Source organism: Crocuta crocuta, unplaced genomic scaffold, assembly GCF_008692635.1.
Source record: "Crocuta crocuta isolate KB4526 unplaced genomic scaffold, BGI_CrCroc_1.0 scaffold102, whole genome shotgun sequence".
In the NCBI taxonomy this organism is placed as follows: Eukaryota; Metazoa; Chordata; class Mammalia; order Carnivora; family Hyaenidae; genus Crocuta; species Crocuta crocuta.
The window spans coordinates 3,321,879-3,348,289 of NW_027530019.1; the positions used below are offsets into that span (position 1 = coordinate 3,321,879).

The following is a 26,411-nucleotide window of genomic DNA, read 5'->3' on the forward strand; positions in this document are numbered from 1 at the left end:
GAGGGGGAGAGAGAGAGAATCCTAAGCAGGCTCTAAACTGAGAGTATGGCTCAATCCCAGGAACTGAACTGTGAGATCATGACCTGAGCCAAAACCAAGAGTCAGACACTTAACCAACTGAGCTGCCCAGTTCTGCCCTGGGAAGGCTTCTTTAGCCTGTTGATGATAGGCTTGGGTATAGACATTAGACTTACAGTAGTTGGTCATACTAGCATGGGATGATAAGGGATAATAAGCAGAAGGTTTGTTACTCATCAAATTTTAAGAAGTCTGTAAAGTTTTTGTTAAGACTCATATGATTTGTCCTTGTTACAGAGAAGCATTATCTTTAGAGAGCTGACTGACTTGCCGAAGACCCTACAGCTAATTAAAGCTAACATATGGAATTAAAATGGCATTGAACTGAAGCAAGCTCCCCCCATGATCTGAAATATGACCAAAGTCAACCATTATGGATTTTAGGCAAATGTGTTAGCTTTCAATTCTTCTGTATGGGATGTGGTTTTCCTGAGCAGATTTCTAAAAATGCCATACTGTTGCTTTTTATTTTTAATGTTTATTTATTTTTGATGAAGAGGTTCGTGAGGAGAAGAGAGATGGGGGAAAAGAGGATCTGTGCTGACAGCAGTGAGACCAACTTGGGGCTCAAACTCACAAACTGTGAGATTATGACCTGAGCTGATGTCCGACATTTAACTGACTGAGCCACCCAGGTACTGCCATACTGTTTCTTAAATAACAACCCTGGGGTATTGCTATCCACAAGGTAAAGTCAAGCCTTTAGTTAAGGACCTGATATCAACCTACTAACCCAGTCAGGAGGAGAACCCCTTTCTCTATCTGGGTGCCCCATGGCTCTCATTGTGTTAAGTATCCCCAATCTTCTCCTCTCTAGTCCTTCAGGTTGACCCCTGACCTATGGCTAGAAGGAAAGTGGAGTTGCTTTCTTTCTGTAGCCATTGCTCTTGGATAAAATGGATAGCTGCAGAATATTAAAGTGGCACCTGCCTTTGGAAGCTAGGTTGAGGACCTCCTAAAAACTTTTCTATCTTAAAAGCTTATTTCTTGGGGTACCTGGGTGGCTCAGTCAGTTGAACATCTGACTTCAGCTTAGGTCATGATCTTATGGTTCATGAGTTTCAGCCCCAAAATAGGCTTGCTGCTGTCAGCACAGAGCCTGCCCTGAATCCTCTGTCTTCCTCTCTCTGACCGTTATGTAGGGGGNAATAAGAATAAACATTAAAAAAAATCTTGCTTCCTGAAAATTTCAAAGACCACTGGATTTTAAATCCATTTTCTGAGATGAGATTAAGTATGTGTAACCTGTAGAGACAGAGAACAGATCAATAGATTACCAAGGGCAGTGGCTGCTTAAGGGGGATAGGGTTTCTGTTTGGGAGGATGAAAAAGTTCTGGAACTAGATAATGGTGATGGTGGTACAGCATTGCAAATGTAAGTAGTGCCACAAAATTGTACACTTTAAAAGGGTTAAAGCAGTGAATTTTATATTAAATGTGTCTTACCACAATAACTAAGTATCTGTTTAGAAGCTTAATCCTTTTAGGATACTTTTATGTCCTCCCTTTCCTGGAAAAAATCAATATCCAGGGATCAATCAGGGAATGTGTTGGGGTATAATCTTAGGTTAAAATTTCCAACATTACTACACCACATGAAATTCTCAGGTTGTAAATATTTTTCAGTAGTCTTCACAATTATGACTAATACAATTTTGCCATGTATCTTTTCCCGATAGGAAGATATAAAAACTGACTTCTTAAAATCGATTTTGGGGGGCGCCTAGGTGGCTCAGTCGGTTAAGCGTCCGGCTTCGGCTCAGGTCATGATCTCGCTGTTTGTGGGTTCGAGCCCCGCGTCGAGCTCTGTGCTGACAGCTAGCTCAGAGCCTGGAGCCTGTTTCGGATTCTGTATCTCCCTCTCTCTCTGACCCTCCCCTGCTCATGCTGTCTCTCTTTCTCTCTCTCTCAGAAATAAATAAAAACATTTTTTAAAAAATCGATTTGGGTGGCTTCACATGTCATTATATTTAATTTATAGGAAAAAGAACAATATTGTCCCAATTTACAGGTGAGAAAACTAAGTACACTTCTGTACATTTCGAGTTCAGAATCTAAGGGGCCATTCAGACATTTAAATTACTTTTTACTATAAAGGCGGACATTGGAATAATAATAGTAGAGGTTACTTTCCACAGTATTAAATTCATAACGAGTTGGGGACAGTGCCTAGTATTGGAGTAAAGGGTTTGGAGGAGAGGTAGGATAAGAAGTTAAACTAATCTGGTTCCAAAGAAAAAAAACCAACAAATAATAGAAAGGCCTCACCCCCTTTTATTTTTTCCCTTCAGTCTTGGGTAATTGTGGACTTTGTTTATATTTTAAAGACATGAGAAAATGTATACATTAAGGAACAGAGAAAGAATTTAAGTTCTTCCAGGAAGGGCCTGGGTTTCCTAAAGCCAATAATCTACAAGTTTGTTTGAGACAAACAAGGAAAGTTTTGGATTTGGTAAAGGAATAGGTGAATTTTGAATTGCCTCTAGAGCTAACTTTTGTTTTGTAAAAAAATTTGTAACATTTGGATAATGGCTCTCAGTTCCTCCAAGAATTGAGTTATAAGTTAAACGACATCATAGATTGATTCACCTATGCAACTACATTATTCTTCATTTGTTTCTTTCCTTTCGGGGACATAGTTCTAATTTTGAATATTTCTGGAAGTATTGCATAACTCCTCCTGGGTATAAGACAGGAGGGTGCAAAGGGCATTGCCTTCCCCAAATTCAGAGCCTCTCAAACACAGCCCAGAGAAAGAACTAGCAATCTGCTTGGACCAGTCAGGCAGAAAGCAAAAACCCATGTATGCAAAACAAGACAAGCCCAGAGGCAATAAGTATCCTTGGGAAAGTTGGAATCAACAAACAATAGTTTGGGATTTGGAAGGGAAGGCACAACATGATATTTTATTTTCCTCTCTTGACAGGGTACTACAGACAGAGATTCAGAAGAAGTGTTTCTGGTAAGAATTTTCACCTCTCACTGACTTATGCCAGTGGTTCTCAGGTTCCCTCTGCAGGCTCTGGTATCTACCTCAGAGTATCCCTGTTTGTTTGTTTGTTTGTTTTTAGAGAGAGAGCACTCAAGTGGGGGAGAGGGGGAGAGAGAGAGAGAGAGAGAGAGAGAGAGAGAGAGAGAGAGGGAACCTTAAGCAGACTCCATGCTCAGTATGGAGCCTGATGCAGGGCTCTATCTCACAACACTGGGATCATGATCTGAGGTGAAATCAAGTTAGACACTTAATGGACTAAGCCACCCAGGTGCCCACCCTTGGCTATTTAAAGGAATAATGAGCAGTTTGCAAGAAAACTCCTCAGTTTTGTCATCTTGGGGAGGGGTCCATTTGAGGATCCTCCTTTCAAGGTAGATATGGGAGTGTCTCTAAGGCCATTAATTTGGCAGCCTTTTGTTTACAGTTGTATAGTCTTTTCACAGTGGAAAAACAATTCAGACACAGGATTAGTAGAATGAGTATTCAGAGGAAAGGGGAGCAGAATTTCCATCAATAACTCAGACTTCTACTTGACAATTAAAACAGGCGTCCCATTCTGTTTAATTTGGCAGACCTCATTTCAAGTGTACCTCTTATATGATTTTATCTAATTGGAACATTCCCTATCATGGACATTGTATTTCTAGGCTGCAGTTCCTCTGAGGACTGGCAGCAGTTTGATAGGATCCTAGCAAGTGGAGGTAACCTACATTTCTGTCTGGCCATATCTAGCCGCAAATGGGGTACAACTCACATTTTGGGGCCTACCACCTGATGGTTACCAAGCCAAGTTCTTTAGCACATAAAATAAGCCTGCATATTTTTATGCCTTCCAAGAAAAAATTCTAAGATATAAAGTAAACAAGTGTGCTAGAAGGTAGAACACTTAACTCTTTAGAATTTAAGGATCCCATTAGCTAAGACTTTACTTATACAAAACAAGACAAAACAAACATGAGCACCTGAATGCAGCAGCAGTAACCAAGGACTGGCCATGAGAAGACCGTGTACACCACCAGCAATTCCCATGTGGACTAAACCAGCAAACCCCAGTAAATGGGGACTGTGGACTGAACCAGAACTGGGAAGGGACTACAATGTGGGACTGTGGACTGAACGAAGGGCTAAGGACTGGTGCTCTGTTAGAGCCGCTCATAAGTCTACACTGACTGGTTAACCAGAGACTAGAAAGCCAATGAGATCCGTAGCTCAAACGCAAAAAGAGCGGAGCTCAAACCAGGAGGGACTCACCAGCGTCCCTAGAAACAGCGAGAAAGACAGCAAACTCAAAGGGCACCAGGACTGTGTTTCTCGTTGTCACCAAAATGCCATCAGAAGTCAGCTTTAGATCCCACTGCTGCCACCAAATTTGTTAAAAAACAAAATTTAACTGAGTAAATTTGAAGATCTAATTGGCTTTAGTAAATGATTCGTGAATCAGGAGCATTCCATCTAGCAAGCAGACAGGAGCTCTGTTGAGCTAAACAATAACAACAAAAAAGGGTCTTAAAGGCAGAGAGAGGGCATTAAAAAAAGAAGAAAGGAATTTACTAGCACAGAATGCATTGTGCAGACAAGGTTACCCTCCTAAGGGGAGCAGAAGGGGTCTATCATTAAATTTCCTGGTATTGGCCAAGAAATTCTATACTGACAGGCTAAAGGCTACATTCCTTGGACAGAGATGGTGGATTGAAACTGTTGTTTAAGGTTAAGTGTTCAGTCTGTTTGCTGACTCGGCCTAAGTGATGCCATTTTGGGGCCTGCAATTTTCCTTTTAATACAAGGGCCTCCTGGACAAGAATGTTCATGGCAATGTTGTGATGACAAAAGCACTGCAACAACCTAAATGTTCATCAGTAAGGCAGTTGTTAAACATGACAAAGAATGAAGTAAAATGATATGCACTCATCTGGATAGATGGCCTTAGCATACTACTAAGCAAGGTACATTCATAGCCACAACAGACAATACAACTTTCTGGTTAAAAAGGGATTTTTAAGGGCACGTGGGTGGCGTAGCCAGTTAAGCATTCGACTTGGGTTCAGGTTATGATTTCACAGTTTGTGAGAGTTCAAGCCCCACATCAGCTTACTGCTGTCAGTGCAGAGTCTGCTTCAGATCCTCTGTCCCCCTTCTCTCTCTGCCTCTTCCCTACTCATGCTCTCTCTCTCCCTCTCTCTCAAAGTAAATAAACTTTTTTTAAAAAAGAATATATTAGACATGTCTAGATAAAGCAAAAAAAAGTTGGGAGTGTCATGAGATTCTTTTTTTCTCCTGGTGACTGAGATCAGGGTAATAAGAGATTTTCACTTCACAGTATATATAGTTTTAAAAGATATTTCTTTAACAGATTTTCACTGTTAGGTTTTTAGTAATTTAGAGGAAGGGATGAGAGCATGCAAACTGGTGTGAACTCAAAAGATGCATCTAATATCCCAGCTTTCCCTGGAACCCAAATATCATGCCTTCACAATTACTCGCATCACTTGGAATAACTCAACCCCTGTTGCTTCTAGACAAATGAACATAGAATGAACTAGAACAGTTGTCTAGTCCAGCGATTTTCAAAGTGTTCATTAGTCATAAGATTTTTCTTTTTCCCACATAAATTGCCAAACCCCAAAACATAAAACAAACAAAAATGGAGCTACTCTGGGTGAATTGGGGTGAGGTTGGCCTTATTTATCTGTAAAATGAGAGTTTTGGAATAGACATGATTTCAAACACTGCTCCAACCAGAGGATGGGGGAGAGGAGGTGAGAAGGGGTACCCAGAGACTTAGAGTCAGGGGGAAGGGAGGGAAGAGAAAGCTGAGGACTGGAGAGAGCAAGTGGGGTAGCTGGCTCAGGTTCACTCGGGGCTTCCAGAGTTGAGTGCTATTTTCTCTCACATCTACCTTTTCATACTGCTGAGGCTTTGCAAAAGTAACTGGATCAATTCCACTCAAAATGCAAATTTTTGCTTTAGTTTTAATATGAATAGGGCATTAGAGTTTCATTGGTTGAAAACGCATCAATCTGAAGAAATCTTTTCTGTGCAAAAGTGAAAGGTTTAATCAGAAGTATCTCTCATCAACACAAGTATTGCTTAATGCAGCGAGTCCCCACTATTCATTGGAACACAAAACCGTGTGATGATTGGCTAGCTACCCTCTTGACCTACCTTCCTCTCACCTTTTATTCTCAGGACTGATTCATGAAAAAGTAAAAGAGCAAACCTGCCCATCCACACCAGCTCGTTCTGTTTTGAGCATTGCTTAAACAATGTGTACTGCCGTGGCTTCTCTGTAGCTCCCCCAGTATAGGCTCTGGTTTGCTAGCTAGAACACTGTTCAAATTCCAAATTACCTTTCAGATCTGACCTATTCTGTAACTTAAATTCCATTTTTCTTAGATAATTGAATACTCTTTATGACTCTCTGTAATTATGCAAATTGCTGTTATTATGCGCATCCAAATGATCCTTTAGAAACAGCTCCAGGGAGCTGATAATCAGCCCGCCATTGACTATAGAGATAGGGCTGTGAATGTAGTGGTCCAGCTGCTGAAAGGTTAGACCACAGGTGTTGGAGGAATCCCTCATGGGAACTGAAGCTGGGGTCGGCCACCCTGGACTCATCCCTGTGGAAGACAAGAATTAACACTGGGGCCAAGAAATAGTGATGACAATCTGCAATTCCCAAAGGGAAGATGGAGTTTGCCTTTTATGGGGGTGAAATTCTTGGGTATGATCTTGTTCCTTCAGGCCCACAGGAGGATCAGCCAAAGGTCCAGGCATTTGTCAGCTCAGATGAGCAAGCTCTGGTCATCCCACACCAATGGCCTGGGGTCTGAGTGATCCTGTCAGTTTTTCCTGAGTGGAATCCTGAGGGTCCAACTAAACCCTGCCCAGGTCTTCTCCTTAAAGACTTCCGATCCCACTGACAGTCCCCCATTTGAGCCTAAGCAACATTGCATTATGGCTGTTGCTGGCATACTTGTTCATGTGTTGCTCTGGCTTCTCAACCAGATGGCTCTTATTGGTAGGGACTGTTTCATCCTTTTTCTTTATGCTCTGTTCACTCATTAGTTCTCTTTCCCAGCATTAGAATGCCATTAGGCACAAAGTATTCAATAAATATTTCATAATTGGTTATTCACTCAACTAGGAGGAGAATATACTCCTCAACCAAGTATATTATTCCTTTCCAAACAGCAGTAACATTGTTTATGAGAAATCAACATCTAGCATGTGGTTACGTATCTCTCTTTGTGCCTGCTTATTTAAGATAATTTTATTTTGGAAGATATGCCACTAATGCCTAGAAACAGAAATGTGGAGCTGCCAGGCCATTCTAGACATAATCCCTCAGACATGTCTGTCCCCTTCCTGCCTGTATCAATATCACTGCAAAACCAGAAACAATTGATATTCCCCTAGTATGCAGGGTAATAACTGAAACCTTTAATGCTCTCCTGAGTAGAGGCACCTGCATGAGCTCTGCACCCAGCTGGTTAGGGCTGGGTCAGCTAGGCTGAGACTGGGGTGCCAATGCCATGGGGAACCATGCCATTCACCAATAACTCTTGCTTTACTAAGTGGATTAGGCTGAGGATAGAGCCCAGTCTGCCCTCCAAGGAGCAGCAGTTGGATTACCTCTCCCTAAGGCATTTATTTTGCAGAGTAGGGTCTACAGAAATGCTGGAGACAGTATAGCCTCCTGCCACCTTCCTTCTTACCCTGCCTTAGTCACTGCCCAGATTCTAACAAAATGCTGAACAAATAATTAAGGAGTGTTCATTAGAGTCCACCAATAAGCCTTGGCCAGCCCTCTGGCATGCAGTCACAGAAGCAGCTCGGGTTGGGCTCAGGACTCATTGACGATCCCAGCTGGAAGAGGTGGTTCCAGCAACCATCCTCACTCAGTGTCTCCAGCGAAATTGCTTTCAGCTGGGATCAGGGCCTCAGGACACTTATTAACACTGAGAACATCTGAAGATGTGCAGTGCAAGTCCCTGAAGGAATATTTCCTCCCGCAAGCGTGCTTCAAGGCCTTCTTCAGGCTCTGACCTCAGGTCTAACAGTGGTGGCAGATATCTGCTGTTTCTTGTTGACTGCACAGGATTTAGTACAAGTGCCCCAGACCCTTGACAAAATAGGACTCATGACAATACTTCCCTAGGGAGCAGCTGGGAGGAGTAATGAAGTCCTCATAAAAACAACTTTATATGTTTGTATTGGTGTTTTATAAAGATATCATTTCATGAGTTGAACATAAATGAGCTGGTTCTGCTTTTTGAAAAATCATTAATTCATATTATTTAATAAAAGTATTTGATTATAGTTGCTACCTTTAAAATGTAAAAAGAGAGTAGCATTTATAGAAATAACCAGACACAAATCAATAAGCTCCCTAACCCACTCAACAGAGGTTGCTATTGATCATTATGACCCCTTCTTAAGCCCTTTCCTTCTCCCACCAGGCGCCCCTTAGGCACCAACAAGCCCCAGGTTCTCAGTCTTGTCCTGTCGGCAGTTCAAGCAGCTGCATCTTAGGAATGGCCAGACAATTTGGTTTTCCTTCTGTTGACAGGCTGGCTGAGAGTTTCTGGCAGTAAGGAACACTGCTCACACCTATGGGTTACCCAGCTCCAGAACCAGAAACCTGGGACACCCTCAGAAACACAGTCTCCAGTATCTCCTGTGTTCACATCTTTCTTCCACCAGGTGCAAACACAGAGTCATTGTGTCATTGAACCTATCCGGGACAGTTCTCCCCCCAACCCCAAAATTAGAGGAAGGAAGGAAGGGAGGGAGGGAGGAAGGAAGGAAAGAAAGAAAGAAAGAAAGAAAGAAAGAAAGAAAGAAAGAAAGAAAGAAAGAAAGAAAGAAAGAAAGAAAGAGAAAGAAAGAAAGAAAGAAAGAAAGAAAGAAAGAAAGAAAGAAAGAAAGAAAGAAAGAAAGAAGCATCTTAAATCAAGTTACTAATCTCAAATCCGCCCTTACTTTAAAAAGTTGTTTTGTAGTGAATTGCCTATTTTCAAATCCAGCAATCTATTGACTAATTCTGGCCAATTGTTTCTTAAAGAGAAAAGAAAGGTTCCTTTTATCTCTGTATAGTTGAAACACATGCAAATGTTTTAGAACAGCTTTCAAATGAAATTATATGTAACTATGAGAAAACAGAGGTGATGATTTGATCTTAAGATCTTGAGATAGGGAAGAACATTCTAAGCATAAAAGAAAAAGAAGAACTCATAAATGAAAGGCTTTATAGATTTGACTACATGAAATAAAAAATTTTCAACCACCATCACAAGGAAAAAACCCTATAAACAAAATGAAAAGACAGGAAACACCCAAGGCCAAAAGTGTGGTGTAAAGAACACAGGTTTTAGAGTCAGATCCAATTGCATCTGATCTGAATTTCAATTTTTTCACTCACTGGCTTTGGGATCTCAAGCAAGATGCTTAACCTCTATAAGTCTCAGTGACCTGTCAGCAATGTGGAAGTTACCCAAGGCTGTGTGTTTTCTACCCCTTCATATAAAGAGTGTCTAACTGAGATATAAGCACCTCAAATAAGGCAAAATCACAATGTCTAGCATCTAATAGCAAATTGCCAGACCTGCAAAGAAGCAGGAAAACACAACCCATAATGAGGGAAAAATATCAGTCAAGTGAAACTCACCCAGAAATGATACAAATGAAGGAATTAGTAGGCAAAGACAATGAAACATTTATTGTAACTGTATTCCAAATGTTCAAGAAGCTAGAAGCAAGATTAAACATGTTAAATAGAAACACAAAAAATATAAAAAACTCCAATTCAAACTTCTAGCAATGAAAATTACATTGCTAGATGGAAGGTACACTGAATGGGACTAAAATCAGATTAGACATTGCAGAAGAAAGATTAGTGAATGAGAAGACACAGCAATAGCAACTAGTCAAAATGGAATACACAGAGAAAAAAGATGTAAAAAAAAGAAAATGCTGCCTCTTTCTCGACACCTTTCCTAATTGCCCACCAGATTTTAGTCTTATTTATCTTAGGATCCTATTTTCCTTTGCTCTGTGTCACGAGTTTTTGAGGATTTACCTTTTCCTTCCCACCATTCAATAAATTTGTTGGGGGTTCCTTTCTTGTTCTTCCTCATCACCCATAGTGNAGAAAGAAAGAAAGAAAGAAAGAAAGAGAAAGAAAGAGAAAGAAAGAAAGAAAGAAAGAAAGAAAGAAAGAAAGAAAGAAAGAAAGAAAGAAAGAAAGAAAGAAGCATCTTAAATCAAGTTACTAATCTCAAATCCGCCCTTACTTTAAAAAGTTGTTTTGTAGTGAATTGCCTATTTTCAAATCCAGCAATCTATTGACTAATTCTGGCCAATTGTTTCTTAAAGAGAAAAGAAAGGTTCCTTTTATCTCTGTATAGTTGAAACACATGCAAATGTTTTAGAACAGCTTTCAAATGAAATTATATGTAACTATGAGAAAACAGAGGTGATGATTTGATCTTAAGATCTTGAGATAGGGAAGAACATTCTAAGCATAAAAGAAAAAGAAGAACTCATAAATGAAAGGCTTTATAGATTTGACTACATGAAATAAAAAATTTTCAACCACCATCACAAGGAAAAAACCCTATAAACAAAATGAAAAGACAGGAAACACCCAAGGCCAAAAGTGTGGTGTAAAGAACACAGGTTTTAGAGTCAGATCCAATTGCATCTGATCTGAATTTCAATTTTTTCACTCACTGGCTTTGGGATCTCAAGCAAGATGCTTAACCTCTATAAGTCTCAGTGACCTGTCAGCAATGTGGAAGTTACCCAAGGCTGTGTGTTTTCTACCCCTTCATATAAAGAGTGCCTAACTGAGATATAAGCACCTCAAATAAGGCAAAATCACAATGTCTAGCATCTAATAGCAAATTGCCAGACCTGCAAAGAAGCAGGAAAACACAACCCATAATGAGGGAAAAATATCAGTCAAGTGAAACTCACCCAGAAATGATACAAATGAAGGAATTAGTAGGCAAAGACAATGAAACATTTATTGTAACTGTATTCCAAATGTTCAAGAAGCTAGAAGCAAGATTAAACATGTTAAATAGAAACACAAAAAATATAAAAAACTCCAATTCAAACTTCTAGCAATGAAAATTACATTGCTAGATGGAAGGTACACTGAATGGGACTAAAATCAGATTAGACATTGCAGAAGAAAGATTAGTGAATGAGAAGACACAGCAATAGCAACTAGTCAAAATGGAATACACAGAGAAAAAAGATGTAAAAAAAAGAAAATGCTGCCTCTTTCTCGACACCTTTCCTAATTGCCCACCAGATTTTAGTCTTATTTATCTTAGGATCCTATTTTCCTTTGCTCTGTGTCACGAGTTTTTGAGGATTTACCTTTTCCTTCCCACCATTCAATAAATTTGTTGGGGGTTCCTTTCTTGTTCTTCCTCATCACCCATAGTGTACACCCACACTGCCCACAACAGGCACTTAGCATTTTTTATATTGACTTACATATTACTTAGTTGCTAAAAGATTTCTTTTGAATTTATTTCTAAGATATTTCTGACTGATTAGAAGTACCTATTTATTCATCAGCAAACACTTGATAAGCTGGGCTCTGTGCTATAAAAGTAAGACAAAATCTCTGGGCACAAAAGGCTCACAATACAGTTAATTGGTTTAATTTGGTTATTTATAACATAATGGCATTTTTTATGTTTTTATTTATATTTTGAGAGACACAGCATGAATGAGGTAGGAGCAGAAAGAGAGGAGGGCACGGAAACTGAAAGAGGCTCCAGGCTCTCAGCTGTCAGCACAGAGCCCGATGTGGGGCTTGAACTCATTAATCATGAGATCATGACCTGACCTGAAGTAGGACACTTAACCAATTGAGTCACCCAGGTGCCCCAAGTTGGGTTTTTTTTTTGTTTGTTTGTTTTTAACAGTCTGAGTTTAATAAGGAATGGACAGATTCTTGGTTAGAACCTCCCATTGTCCAGGTAATAAATATGCTCCTACTCAGCATTTCTACTATTTTCTGGGGACACTTCCAACTGGGACCCCTTCCCACACTCTGGTAAACAGCTCCCTCTTGGACCTCTTCACTTGGACATCTCAAGGAAATCTCAATGTTAACATGCTCAAGAGGAGGGCACTTGTTGGGATGAGCACTGGATGTTATATAGAAGCCAACTTGACAATAAACTAAGAAAAAAAAATGTTAACATGCCCCATACTGAACTCCTGATATTCCCCTCCAACAGCTACAGATCTGCCATCTTAGTTAAAGGCAATTCCATTGCTTGGCCACTAACCTTGCAGTCATTTAATATCTATTTTCCTCCTCACACCTATATTCAGGTTGTTAGCAAATGCCACCAGCTCAACCATCAGATTTATCTGGACACTGTCCACTTTTTATCATTTCTGCTGCTAGCACCCTGGTCTAAGCCACTATCTTACTTCACCTGGATTATCACAATAGGTATCTAAAAGAGCGTCTTGCTTCTACTGCCAGTGCTGCCCCCATAGAGAATCTAGTGTCATCACAGTGATTCATTGAAAGGCAGGTCAGATCATGTCACTCCTCTGCCTGAAAACCCCCAAAGACTCCCCATAAAAGTCAATGTCCTTACAACAGCTTGCAAAGCAACACGCGAACTGTTGTTCCCCCCACTTATCTTTCTGACCTCCTTTCTGACCTGCTTCTCCCTCTCACTCACTCCGCTCCAGTTTCCATTTGCAGTGTCTTTGCATTTGCTGTTCCCTCTGCCTGAATGACCCTTCCCCAGATATTTACATGGCTCATTTTCTCCTCCTTCAAGTGTTTGCTCAAATTCACCTTCTCAGTGAAGCCTTCCCCACTCACATGACTTTTAATTGCATCTTCCTCTTTCCCCTCTTTAATCCTCACCCCTACTTTATCATTTTCCATAGCATTTATCACCTTCTAACACTGTATGTATTTTGTACTTTGGTTTTTGCCTGCCCTTCCCTTCCAGAACATAAAGTCCAAGAGAATGGGAATTTGTGTGCTTCATTCATACTGTCTCTCATGCACCCACATAGTGCCTGGGAGATAGTAGTTGCTTAGTAACCATATATCAAATGAATGAATCTCTGACAGGTAGAAGAACATGCCTCTAAGTCTTACCAACACCATTACTATTTGGTGGCCAGCATGAATTCTGAGGAAAGAATTTAAAAAATGCTCCAGGACCCACCTTCAAAACTCTTAGGACAAGAAACCAGATTCAGAAACTGACAGATACCTTACTTTAGATTTGCACTTCCTGAGTTGTGGATGAATTCTTCAGTGAAGAGGACTATCTCACTAGAGGCACAGCAAAGAATGGTGAGATGTATTTAAGGAGACAAGGTGACTAAAGGTGACAAATTGGAGACCAAAATTGTACACAGAGTTTTGGTTTGTGTGATACAAACAAATAAGTGCAGAAGGAGTTAAGGAAGGAAGAGATGAGTGTTTTGAAGTGAGCTGAGAATCACTTGTCTCCTCCTGGCCTCTAATGGAGTTTTCTGAAGCATAAGTGTTGCTGGAATAATCTTTCGCCAACTGTTAATAACACTATTTTGTGCCTTCATTGTTACCTTCAACAAGCATCTTCAGGTAATTTCTGATTTTATCTAAGCATTCTTATCCTTACCTCATAGTCAGAAAAGTATATCTAAACCATAGCAAATATGTTGTCCAGTGTTGGGGAAATGGGCAAAGAATTAAACCATTAACTCAAAACTCTGCCCTGTGGCATTCTTTGTACATAGCAAAAACATTTGTGAGGATGTTTTGTCAACCTACTCCTTGGTCAGCCCCCTCCACTCTCCCCCTTGTTTCAGGGAATAGCTGTAAGTGGTTACTCCAGAAAACATTTGGAAGAGGTCTTTAGGGATGAGCTGCTCACCCAGAAGATAATTATTGATGCAGTTAGCATCATAACACTGGCTGGATAGGACCAATGGTCTGAAAAACATGCTGTTCTTATTGGGTTCAAAAAGATTTGGTCAATGAAGGAATTAATGCATGAGTTCCAGTTGGACATGCATAAAGATATTTGCAAATTATGTTTCATATAATTAAATTCCCTAAATATTATATACTTAGTATAAAAGTATACACACACACACACACACACACACACTTTTTTTTCACTTTGGACCCAATAACCAGAAAAGCAACTACCTGGGAAACAGCATTCTTTCTAAAGGTCTGTGTGTTTCCCTAATCACCTAAGATTCCAAACTTTAGAGTCATCTTAGAATCTTCTCTGTCTCTGGCAAGTTCTGTTGATTCAATCTGCATTGTTTTTATTACAAGGTGTCAAAATTCCCTGAAGCACAGAAAGGAAGCATTTGAGAAATACTAAAATATCAGTAAGAATAAGCTAACATGCTTATTAAGTTGTAGACACTATGCCAAGGACTTTACATGAATTATTGAATTGAATACATGTGTAACACCTAAGAATGACACTGCTATCATTGCCTTCTTAAGGAAGAGAGAACTGAGGGGCACCTGGGTGGCTCAGTTGTCTAAGTGTCCGACTTCAGCTCAGGTCATGACATTGTAGTCCATGAGTTCAAGCCCCATGAGCCTGCTTCAGATTCTGTGTCTCCCTCTCTCTGCCCCTCCCCCACTCACACTCTGTCTCTCAAAAATGAATATTTAAAAAATAATTTTAAAAAACAAAACAAAACAAAAAAGATGAGGGAACAGAGGCACAGAGTGACCTGTCAAAGATCACACACCTAAAAGGGAGTCAGGAGTAAACCCACAGTATGATTCTAGCACTTGTTGTAAAGGCTTTGGGTCTGCCTTTTACTTTTTAAACTTGTGAAGACCTCTCTGTCACAGAGAAGACAGAGCTCTTGGAAGCAGGATGTTCTCCTTTCCCTGAATACTTTTTTCTTCCTCAGTTTTCCTTCCTTTATTTTTCCTCTTCTCATCTCATATTCAGTCTCAAAACACATTCAGCATCCTCACTTCTAAATTAACCTACTTCAGTGTTTCCTCAATTCTGCCTGTGATGCCACCCTCCTTCTCAGTATTGGATGGATCGAGACCAAACGGTTCCTTTCTTTTTCTTATATACAATTAGTTACCAGTTCAATTCATTCTTCTGTCTTGGTATTTGTAGGACATATATCTTCTTCTCCATTTCTGATGCCATAACCTTAGCCAGACATGAATAATTTCTTGCCTGGACTAAGGCAATAACTTCCTAATTTTATTCTTGTCTCTTGTCTCTTTCCTGCTTTTCCCACATTGCACTACCAGACCAATGCTACAAAACCACTTTCTTCATGACTCCTTCCTGAAAAGGGTCTACAATGCTCCCAATTGCCCATCAGATTCAATCTCAACTTATCAGAAGTATTAATTCAAGGAATACTCTCCCCCCAGCCCAAACTGGGGGGAGTGCAGCAAGACTTCCTTGGTTCCTTGCTCTTTCAACCTGGTACCATTTTCATTCCAGTCCCTTGAGCTTGGCTTAAGTTATTATATGCCCTTGAAGTAATTCGCCCTCCTTGCCTGCCCAAATCTTACCAACCCTACATTGCCCACTTCAATTTCTGTTTCCTCCATGAAAACTTCCTTCATCACCTTAGTGAGAATTGATTTTCTCTCTTCTGGACTGCCCCAGTGATAATCACACAATTCACTGTAAAGGATTTTCCTCTAAAGGTCTCCCTGTTCAGAGGAATTAATTCTAAGGTCTTCAAGTTTTGCCTAGAGAGAGAAGGCATATTCCACCTACAAGTAAAAATGATTCCAAACTCCAATACTCATACATTAAGTTACTGAAAAACCAGGGGGAAATTTGGAGTAGCCAGTTCATCATTTTAGCTTGGATATAGTTGTCCACAATTTTTTTCCCAAGTACTTCACAGTTTTTACATACAGCTCAGGCACAGTTTCCAAAGTTTCTAGCACTTTGCTAAGTACAAGAAACTTTCTAAATGGCAGATGAAAGGGTTACTCTATCTATTTCATTTAGAACAAACTCCACAAATTGCTTTTTGAATGATATTTAGTTGGCCTTCTTGTTTTAACTCTACCTTTCAGTAAAGAAAATTGTGTCTTGAACTTCAGATAAACTAGAAGTAAATTATATCTACTTAAAATATAGAGCTGTTAAAACCCAAAGAGCTACATAAAAGCAACTGATGAGCTGAAAAATGCTCCCTTTGTAGCAGAATCACAACCTAAAAGCTTATTTCACACAACATGACCTTTAGTCTGTAGATAAAATGCATGTAAATTAAGCTTGAATGTCAACTAGATTTGGCCAAGGATTTCTTTTTCAGGGGCAAGGGGGGTAGGTTTGAGGAATGCAGAGAAAAAAAAAATATTTTTTTCTCAGATAAGTATGTTTTATCAGATATAAAGCCTGTTCTGATAGTTCCCAGTTAGATAATCATATCCTGAAGAACATGAGACCCCTAAGAAGTAAACTGTTCTTCTTTCTTATAAGTTGTTTTTGCTCTACCTTTTACTGTCATTTTCTCAATTCTCCAAATGAAAGCATTCAAAGGATTTTTTAGGACTGCTACCAACAGTAATCAGTACAAATTAAAGCCAGCCAAGCCAATCAGAAAGGGGGTCAAACCTCATCATCAGTGGCCATGCAGAAGGGGTGAGGGCCCAGGAAATCCTGACCTACTCAAGAAGTCCTGTAAGAATATCAAGGCTTACTCTGTTTTGTTTTCATGACAAGATGATTTAGGTTAGTATGATGTCAATCTAGGTATCAAGAGGCCAAATATTGTCCCAAAACAGCAGCTGATAGAAGTACATATGGATAGACAATTTGATATTCTGAAGGAATTGGTGATAAAGAATAAACCCAGAAACAAGGTGCTGAGAGCATGGGACAAGAAGGGTTAATGATGAAGAAATCATGAAAAATCTTCATAACAGCAACAATGAATAGCTAGTGGGAACCTGGCTACAGCAGGTGCTATACTTTACCTATATCATTTCCCTTAAATCTCCTAAGGACATAATAAGGTGCATGCTATTACCTCAGTCTTACAGATGAGGAAACTGAAATTTGGAGAAGTTAATAGAGGAATAGACCCACTGACCCAATCAAAGGAGGAACATGGAGACTCAGAGCACAGTGAAGTGAGACTTTAATCAATGTTCTTGCAAGAGTGGGTGCCTGACCGACAGGCACACTAGGGGCAGTTATAGCAGACAATTTATCTCCTAGCATACAAGTCCCTCCTCTGGTTCCTCTTTGAGTACTACAGAGGGTTACAGCCTTACCTGGAGGTCATCTATGCCCATGTAAGGCAAAAAGTAGTCTGACTGAACAAATGTACATTTCTTGAGGTGACACAGAGACTTTCAGTCCCTCTTCCCTTTGTTCTTTGGTGCGTGCTCATTGCAAAGCCTGTGAAAATAGGCCCACAAAACAGAGGGGAAGAAGAACCAGGATGTAAAGTGTCAAAGGTTTGGGACTCCAGTGTAGGTGGGGGGAGGTTCATACATTTTCCCAATAGGTTGTAAACCTACAGTTAACTAAACAGCACAGATTTTATTTGGTATTTCTGAAAATGAATCATCTCCCTAACTTCTCACATTAAAAGACTTGTCCAAGGTGGCCTAGCCACAAGGTTGTGGGCCCAGGATGTGAAAATGTCTGACTCCTGGATCCACACTGCTCACCACCACAACATACTCAGGGAAGCATTAGTGAGAGAGAATTTGGCTGGGAACCTAAGAGTAAGGAAGGAATCCCAGGTTGCTCAAGTTAGGGTTGGTACACAGTGGCTGAAGGTGTCAGGAGTACCATGTGGTGGTGAGCCTAGGCCAGCCATAGAGAGATCCTGGGATGAGAGCAATGAGGAAGATAAACAACCTCTTGGCACTGGAAGGCTCAAACTCTGATAAGCTGCTCTGGAACTCACCCAGAAAGGGCCTTCTTCTCAAGGATCTCTCGGCCTGTGGTCTAGTGGGCGGTGCCACTAAATGACGACTAGTCTGGGGATTCTGCTGTCTCCCAGAGTGGAGTGGCACTATTCCAGGGGGGGTATGTGGCTTTGAGTTCCAAAGGAAAACAATTCACTTTATCTCTGGCATAGAGGCAGGAAAGGTTAAAGGAAAGGCAGGAAACAGAGAGTGGACAATTTATTAGGGCCCAGAAGTTCCATCCTGCTAAGGCTATAGAAGCTTAGCAGGCTTGTAACTGCTGCCCTCACCTCTAATGGTTTGGCTAGTAAGAGACTAAGAGGTTTTTAATAGCTCCAGGATCTGGGAGCAGTTTCAAATGGCTTAATGCCATTTATGTGGTCAACACAACTGCCCTGTTTTTGATGGGTTTAGGCGCTCAGTCTTGGCCCACTTGTTTTTTACATATGTCCTTAGAGAATCATGACAATTATATATCTGCATTGAGTGTTTTATTTGCATGTGTGCAAAATGTGTTTTGAGAAAGAAAGTGTCTGAAGGATGTAACCAAGGAGCTAGCTCTTGCTTGTCCCCTTCAACGTGCCATCATGAGTTAAGTTTATAGATGTGTTTGCAGTGCCAACACCAGACACAATCCTAGCAAGCATGTAGCTTCAAGTTCTCTCCCACCCTTAATTGACACTCAGAAATGGCTTCTGACATACAAAAGCACCAGAGGTCAGGTGTGATATCCCAAGTGCCCATGTGCACATGCTGCTATGAGGAAGGCTGCAGAAACAAACCTCCCAAGTGCTGTATGTGGGTTTGTGCCTTTGGCTGCTCTGGCTTTTCTTGTTCTTCTGTATCAGGCCTCTGAGTTCTCACCAGAGACCATTCCATGGGACCTAATGGGGATATAAGTCTCTCCTTTCCAAATGAAGAGAACAGATGGGGTTAAAACAAGGCTTAGATATGGGATTAATGGTAGTTAAAAGCTGTCCTCACATGACTGCTCTTGACTTGGGGAGCTGGCCTAAAAGGAGCAAAACACCTGAGGACCCACTCAGCCTTAAAGCCCCCCTCCAGGGTGGGACCTCACTTTGGGTTGGCTCCATCCTAGATTCTATCTCCTCATGGGTGGTCCTAAAGCAGAGGGTTAACCCAATCCTAAAACAACCCTGATTTAGTTGCTTGGGTCTTCCAAAGGAAAAACCCCTAGTACCTCCCCCACTCCCAGTGAACTACAGACTAAATGAGGAGTTGGCAAGCTTTTTCCATAAAGGGTCAAAAAGAAAATATTTTAGGCTTCATGGGCCATATGGTTTCTGTTGCAATTATTATGTTCCGCTGTTGTCATGTGGAAGTAGTCACAGACAATATGTGAACAAATGGGCATAGTTGTATTCCCACAAAACATTATTTATGATTACAGAAATTTGAATTTTATGTGTCATGAAACATCATTATTCTTTTGATTTTTTCCCCCTAACCATTTATACATGTAAAAATCTTACTTTGTGGGCTGTACAAAATCAAGTGTCAGACTTAATTTGGTTACAGGGCATAGTTTGTTGACCCCTGGTCTAAATCCTCAGCTTTTTTTTTTTTTTAAAGTTTATTTATTTATTTTGAGAGATAGAGAACAAGCAGGGAAGAGGCAGAGAGGGAGGGAGAGAGAATCCAAAGCAGGCTCTGTGCTGTCAGCACAGAGCTCAATGAGGGGCTTGAACCTGTGAACCTGAGACCCTGACCTAAGCCAAAGTCAAGAGTTGGAAGCTTAACCAACTAAGCCACTCAGGTGCTCCTAAATCCTCAGCTTTTATACCACCTGGAAGTGACACATTTCAAGAAGTAGGAGAGGGAGGTAAATCCTGGCAAAGCCAAGTTATGGCCTTCAAGGAAATATAGCATCCAAGCAAACAGGAGCTGTGACTGTAGGTACTGTGATGTTCCCCTATATACAAGATAATGTATAGATCCATATAAGCATACCTCATTAGAGTCATCACAAAAAGCTCTGTTTGTTACAATAATGCATTACACAGCTTAACACCGCTGGCATCTCCTCCTTGAGAACTATCCTCCAAATTGGATCACATGCTTTTGAAAAGCCACAGTGACGGGAAATCTCCATCCACTGAAGGTGGAGTTGATTTTTAGAAAGAGCCAAAAAGCAAAACAAAAGCCAAACCAAACCAAACACACAAAGAAACCCATCTCCACTCAACCAGCAATAACAGTGGCACAGTTACTACTATCCTTGCAGAACCAGGGTGGAAAATGAGTGGGGGAGAGGGATGTGGTTGATCGAAATAAAGCCATTTTTGTTTAAAACCACTCATGATTATAAGAGACTGCTCAGAACTAAGCTTGGTAGTCCTAGAATGGCCCCTAACAATGTGAGTGTTGTTTGGCCAACACACTCAGCCGGTTAAAAATGCTTTTGGAATTTTTGTCAGTATTTCAAAGCCAAGAGATTTCAAATAAAAAGTCAGATTTTTAAGCTTCTCTTCAAAAAAAAAAATCAAAAGATTAGAAACACTGGGCTGTTGCTCTCATACAGCAACCATCAGTGAGAGCCTCCCTTTTAGAGACAGTGCCTGAAGTTCAGGCTTCAAAGTCTCTTTCACACTCTATTGCCCCCACAGGTGGGGGGGGGGCCGCGGCCATGCAGCCTTGTGGTTGTGGCCTTTTTACTCACAATTAGAGTAACACAATAATATGGTTCAAATGTCAAAATAATACACAAAGCTATACAGTGAAAGGCTCATTCCCATTTTATCCCCACTCTCCCTAAGTAAGCACTTTTGTTAGTATCTTCACTTATTTTCTGCTTCTTCCTTACACAAGGTAATATAATATATATTTTTCTCTGCCTTGCTTTCTTCACTTAAAATATATCCCAAGGGCTATTCCAGTAACAGTACACAGAGAATTTCCTCATTCTTGTTTTACAGCTACCTATTCCAGTGGGTGCATAGGTTAGTTTATTTAACTACTTCCATACTGATGGGCACAGATTGTTAATAATAGTCTTTTTGTTAATAATAGTCCCACAAATGATATTTCTGGGTCATAGGGTAAATGTATTTGTAATACTTTTAGGTATTGCCAAACTGCCTTCCATATGGGTTATACCATTTTGCAGTTCAAACGGCAATGCAAAAGCTTGTCTGTTCCTCTCCAGCTTCCCCAAGAGAATGTGTGGTCAGACGTTTGTAATTTTGTCATTCTGACAGGTGACAATTATGTTTCAGGACAGGTGTAATGTGCATTTTTCAGCTAAGACATCTTTTCTTACATGTTTACCTAGAGACATTTGTATTTCTTTTTCTGAGAAATACTGTGTTCATTTCCCTATTGGATTCTTATTTCTGCTGATTTTCCTATTAAATTCTTGTTTTTTTCCTTATTTACTTATAGAAGTGCTATATATATTCAGAGGACTAGTCCTATATTTATGGTACAAAAAAGTTATGGAAAAAAATATTTTTTTCCAGTTTGCCATTTATCTTTTATCTTTGTTTATGGGGTGCGTGTGCTTGTTTTTGCTGCTGTGTGTGCTTTTTAAATGCAGTTAAATTTATTTACTATTTGCTTTTGACTTGTCAGTTGTTTAAAAGAAAGATATTCCCCATTCCAACATTAAAAATGAATTTACCCGTATTTTCCTCTAGCCATTTTAGAGTTTCATTTTTTAAAAATGTAAATCTTCAACCATTTAGAGCTTCCTAAGGTACACATTGTGAGAAATAAAATCTTTCTCTCATCAGGAGCATGACCCTAGATTCTGGACAGGATGATAAAGCTACCAGAACACCGATAAGTGTAAGACCTGGAGAATGGGATGAGAGAGCAGCTGATGGGGAAAGTGAGATGGGGGGTGGTGTGAAGTGGGGCAGGGACTAAATAGAGGCTATGTCTCCTGCATGAGTTCCCGGTGGATGGGTGTCCAATACTGGTCTAGCTCAGTGATACCCAAGCCCTTATTACTTTTCTCCAAAATACTCACTTGTTTTTAAGAATTTAATGTGTTTGGTTGTACCAAACTAACTGTTTTTAAGTAATGATTAGTTATGTTGCCCTTCCAACAACCAGTTTCTGGGCAGAATGTGCTAAGCAGGATTAGCATGCTGAGCTGATATACTTTCAGCCAAAAGCACAGAAAGAACTTTGAAGTGTCAGCTAGCTTGAGGAGGCTCATCTTGGATAAATGAGCCATTTTGGAAGACTTTTTGAAATGCTGACATTAATCTTCCTACCGCTTATTTTTTTGTTTCTAGATCTCAAAAGACATGGAACTTCAGTGGAGGGTGTGGGAACCTCTGATTTCATCCTCATTCAAAACCTACTGGGGCTGTATAAAAGGGTGGGGGGAAGGTGTAGACTTCAACCATAACAAGTGTGCACACTGACCTCCATGATGTATAAACAATTTTCTTAGCAACTTTACTTTTTTAAATATATTTTTAATGCTTATTTTTGAGAGAGAGACAGAGCATGAGCGGGTGAGGGGCAGAGAGAAGGGGAGACACAGAATCCTAAGCAGTCTCCAGGGCTCGGAGCTATCAGCACAGAGGCTGACATGGAGCTTGAACTCATGAACCATGAGATCATGACCTGAGCCAAAGTCAGATGCTTACCAAATGAGCTACCCTGGGACCCCTCTTAGCAAGTTTTCTACTAGAGGTGCCTGTGAAAGTGCTCTTTAAAACACACATTCCTCATGTGAACAATTCTCTGTTCTGAGAAAATCAGGGAGTAAAAATGAGAACAATTTGCAAAGATAAATGATAAGAATATTGCTAAAATAAAGTGAAGGGCTTTCAGCAATAAAATTGGTTCCTCTGCTTGAAGCAGAGGCTTCAAAAGAGACCTGGTGAGAGTGAGATGCTTAATGCTGCTAACTGTCATCAGGAAGGTATGCCAATGTCCAGGCACACCAGGCTGCACCTCTAACAATTAATTCAGGATCTCTGGTGGTGGGATCCAGGCATCAGACATGCCTAAAGCTCCCTATGTGATTTCAATGTGCAACTACCACTCTAGAACCATGCTATTCAAAGTGTCATCCTCAAACCAGCAGTGTTGATGTCAGTGGGAGCTTATGAGAAATGCAAAATCTCAAGCCTAATTAGACCTTCTGAGTCAGAATCTACATTTGGAAAAGATCATCAAGATATTCATGTGCATATTAAAGTAGAGAAGTGGTGTGGGCACCCGGGTGACTCTGGGTTTCAGCTCAGGCCTTGATCTCAAGGTTTGTAGTGAGATGGAGCCCTGGCACCAGGCTCAGCACTGAGAGCACAGAGCCTGCTTGTGATTCTCTCTCTCCCTCTTTCTCTACCCCTTTCCTGCTCACATGCATGTGCAAGCGCTCTCTCTCTCTCTCCCCAAATAAATAAGTAAACACTAAGAAAAATAAGGAAGCAGTGATTTAAAGCAGCTTTCTCAAAGTGGCCCCTAGACCCCCTGTATCAAACTCACAAGGGGATGGGAAGGTGGGGGAATGGGGATCAGGGGACTTCTTAAGAAAGACAATTCTGGAGATGATCATTTTATAAGTATGAGGGTGGGACCCTGAAATCTGCATTTTAGTGTGCTTTCACATGACCCCTAGCCTACTGTTTGAGAACTACTCCCAACAGGAAAGCCAGCAATCTGACAGCTGCTTTCTCTTGACCTGCATGGACATTCCCTACAAGGAATGCAATGACTCTACAAGGTCAAAGCATACCCATTACAAGTGGGTGACGAGTTGATGATAATCTATGAATACTTCTCAGCCTGAGAAATGTGATGCTTGTACCCTCTGATCTATAACAGAGCAGGTGGTAGTAGTTAAGTCTGGCTTTCAGGCTGACACAGAAATGGGTCTCTCCAGCCTCTTGGGTTAGTGACTGAACAGGCTGCAATACCTCATCTTCTAGATTAAAAATATAAAATGTTGATGATCAGATGCATCCTCCTTGAAGGGTTTCAAAAAACCCTCAAAATACATGGTAGAGAACCAGGAAAAAGAGTAAATCCCCCAAAGGAGATTTCTTCATTTTACAGAGGTCTTTTAAAAAGTTTGCTTGGGCCTAGATACTTAAATGAAAACATAGGTTAAAAGAGAAGAAGAAGAAGAAGAAGAAGAAGAAGGAGGAGGAGGAGGAGGAGGAGGAGGAAGAGGAAGAAGAAGAAGAGGAAGAAGGAAGAAGAGGAGGCAACAGCAGCAGCCTCCGCCGCCAGGAAAGGAAAAATTTGATCTCTCTCAAAAGATGTATCTACAGTATGTAATACTTCCATGTTGTAGTTGTAAAAGCATTTCAGCTCGTAAAAGACATTTAAAAGTTTTATGATAATAGATGCTCTAAGTGAATTTATCTTCAAATACCTAGGATTCTGAAGGCCACTCGACTTGGGGTGACAGAGCTGAAATCTTTGTAATTATAAAACGAAACAAGACTCCTGCGGCTGTAATGGATAATGAAATGGAATGGGGAACTGCAATGTGATCTGAATGTAATTGTTAGATAATTATTGAGTTGAAAATCAGCAAAAGCAAAGAAACTTCAAACTGGTAAAAAAAAAAGATTTTTGAGGCTTTAAAGACTTTTTTTTAAAGGGCAGAGTTTCTTAAACCTTTTTTGGGGAGTGCAAATTGAATGAAACTCTAATGAAATTAATCTAATCTAATGGACTCTCCCCAGATGCACAGTCCCCTGAGGGCACACTGGTAATTTCTGGAGCTCCACAGACCCGCTGGAGCCCGCATTAGAACCTCACCTTTCACAGTGAATTTTAAGAAAATTTCTCTATATCGATCTTCCCATTTGGAACCGCTTTACCTAAGAGCAACTTTTTATGCATCAAGGTCCCAGGTGATTGATAAAATTAGAGTGGATTGTTTTCGCTTCAGTCAGTCTCGTGAGGGTGGTCCGAGGCCAGGTGAAAGGCCAGACCACTAGATGAAGCCAGGGAGAGAATCCTTTTATTGAAGAAGTCTGCGCTCTCAGAAAGGTCTGCCCCTTGCTCTTAGAAGGATGCAGCGAGTTGCACAGGTAGAACCTGGAGCCGCTGTGGCTCCTTTCGCACTAGACTGTGAAAACTGTTTGAAGTTAGGAAAGAAAGTAGGCCGTTAAAAACACTGCCTACGCCCCTCATTTATCTGCCTACTCAAAAAAGGATGAGGAACAGAGGAGAAACTGACCTCAGAGGGCTAAGGTGCTTGCCCAGGTGACATCCCCAGCCGGGCTCGCGCCCAGGGCCCTCTCTCTCAGCTCCTCGCCATCCAGGGAAGCACAGGGTATCTGGGCCTCTCTCCCCGCACTGCCCGCCGCCCACCCCAGCGGAGGCGCCACCGGGAGCCAAGCCCCAGCCTACCGGCACCATGGAGTAGGTCATCATCATCAGCATGTCGTGGCTCTCTGCGCGGATGTGCGGCGCGGGCTCCCCGCCATGACTGCGCTTATTGCGCGCGGCGCTTACAGGGTCCGGGGGTGGAGCGGGTGCCCTGCGCGGCGCGCAACTCAGCTCAGCCAGGAAGGAGCGCAGGGCGCTGTTCTCGCGCTGCTCGCGACCCTGCTGATCCTTCAGCGCCCGCACCGCCGCGCTCAGCCCGCGCCACTGGCACAGCGCGAACACCGTGCCAGCGGCATTGAGCGCCGAGAGCAGCGCCACCGCCGCCAGGGCTCCCCGCAGCCCCCAACCGGCGCCCCTGGGGCCTCGCTCCGCGCCACTGGCCATGCTCTGCGCGCCTCGGGCTGGGCAGGGCTCGCCGCCGCCCGCCGGGCGGCCTTTATATGCCACAGGCAAGTCGTAGGCTGGTGGCAGCGCCGCCGTGAGTCACGCTGCCCTTTGCCCCGACTGACGGGGCGGGTTGGGGACAGTAGTGGTGGCGCCTGAGCACCCCGGAGGGACAGGCGGGTGAGAGGGGGAGAGGAGCGACTGGAGACTGTAGGCTGGCGGGAAAATGGTGGGCAGGGCTCATGCTCCTGGTGCCTGGCCAAGAAAACCAGCAAACCCAGGTCTCCCTCCTTTTCTCACTGCCCTGCCCGTGGGCACTGCTGTGGCCCAGGCGGGCAGAGCGAGGGTCAGACTGAGGAGGAGGGCAGGAATTCTTAAGGCTCGAGAAGTCACTGGATTCCACCCCCTTCTCCCCCCCCCCCCCCACTGACCTCTCTGGAGAAAAGGATCAGCATGCCCAGAGGCCAAGGCATGTGCCCATTGTCCCTAGGTTTGCTACTGGGTAGCCATCCCAGGCTGCCCATCATGTGGCCGCTGAACACCCTATGATACCGTTCTGAGGAAGGGGATGGATGGAGACAGGGAGACAGTAGGCACTGGTAGGTTAAAAATCCACCCATCAGAACCAGAAAAGCCCTTCCCTGCCTGAGATGGAGGAGTCCTCTGTGAAGGGAGACTTCTAGGATGTGACAGGCC

General features: G+C 41.8%; 1 protein-coding gene across 1 annotated transcript in view; it reads right to left on the reverse strand.

Annotated features, from left to right (window-relative positions):
* The window catches only part of GLDN (gliomedin), a 63,652-nt gene extending 37,931 nt beyond the window's left edge, over positions 1 to 25,721 (reverse strand). Inside the window, exon 1 of the mRNA XM_077764406.1 lies at positions 25,353 to 25,721. Within this exon, the coding sequence (XP_077620532.1) occupies positions 25,353 to 25,715 (363 nt within the window). The 5' untranslated portion in view covers positions 25,716 to 25,721. The remainder of the gene's footprint in view (positions 1 to 25,352) is intronic.
* Positions 25,722 to 26,411: the final 690 nt, after the last annotated feature.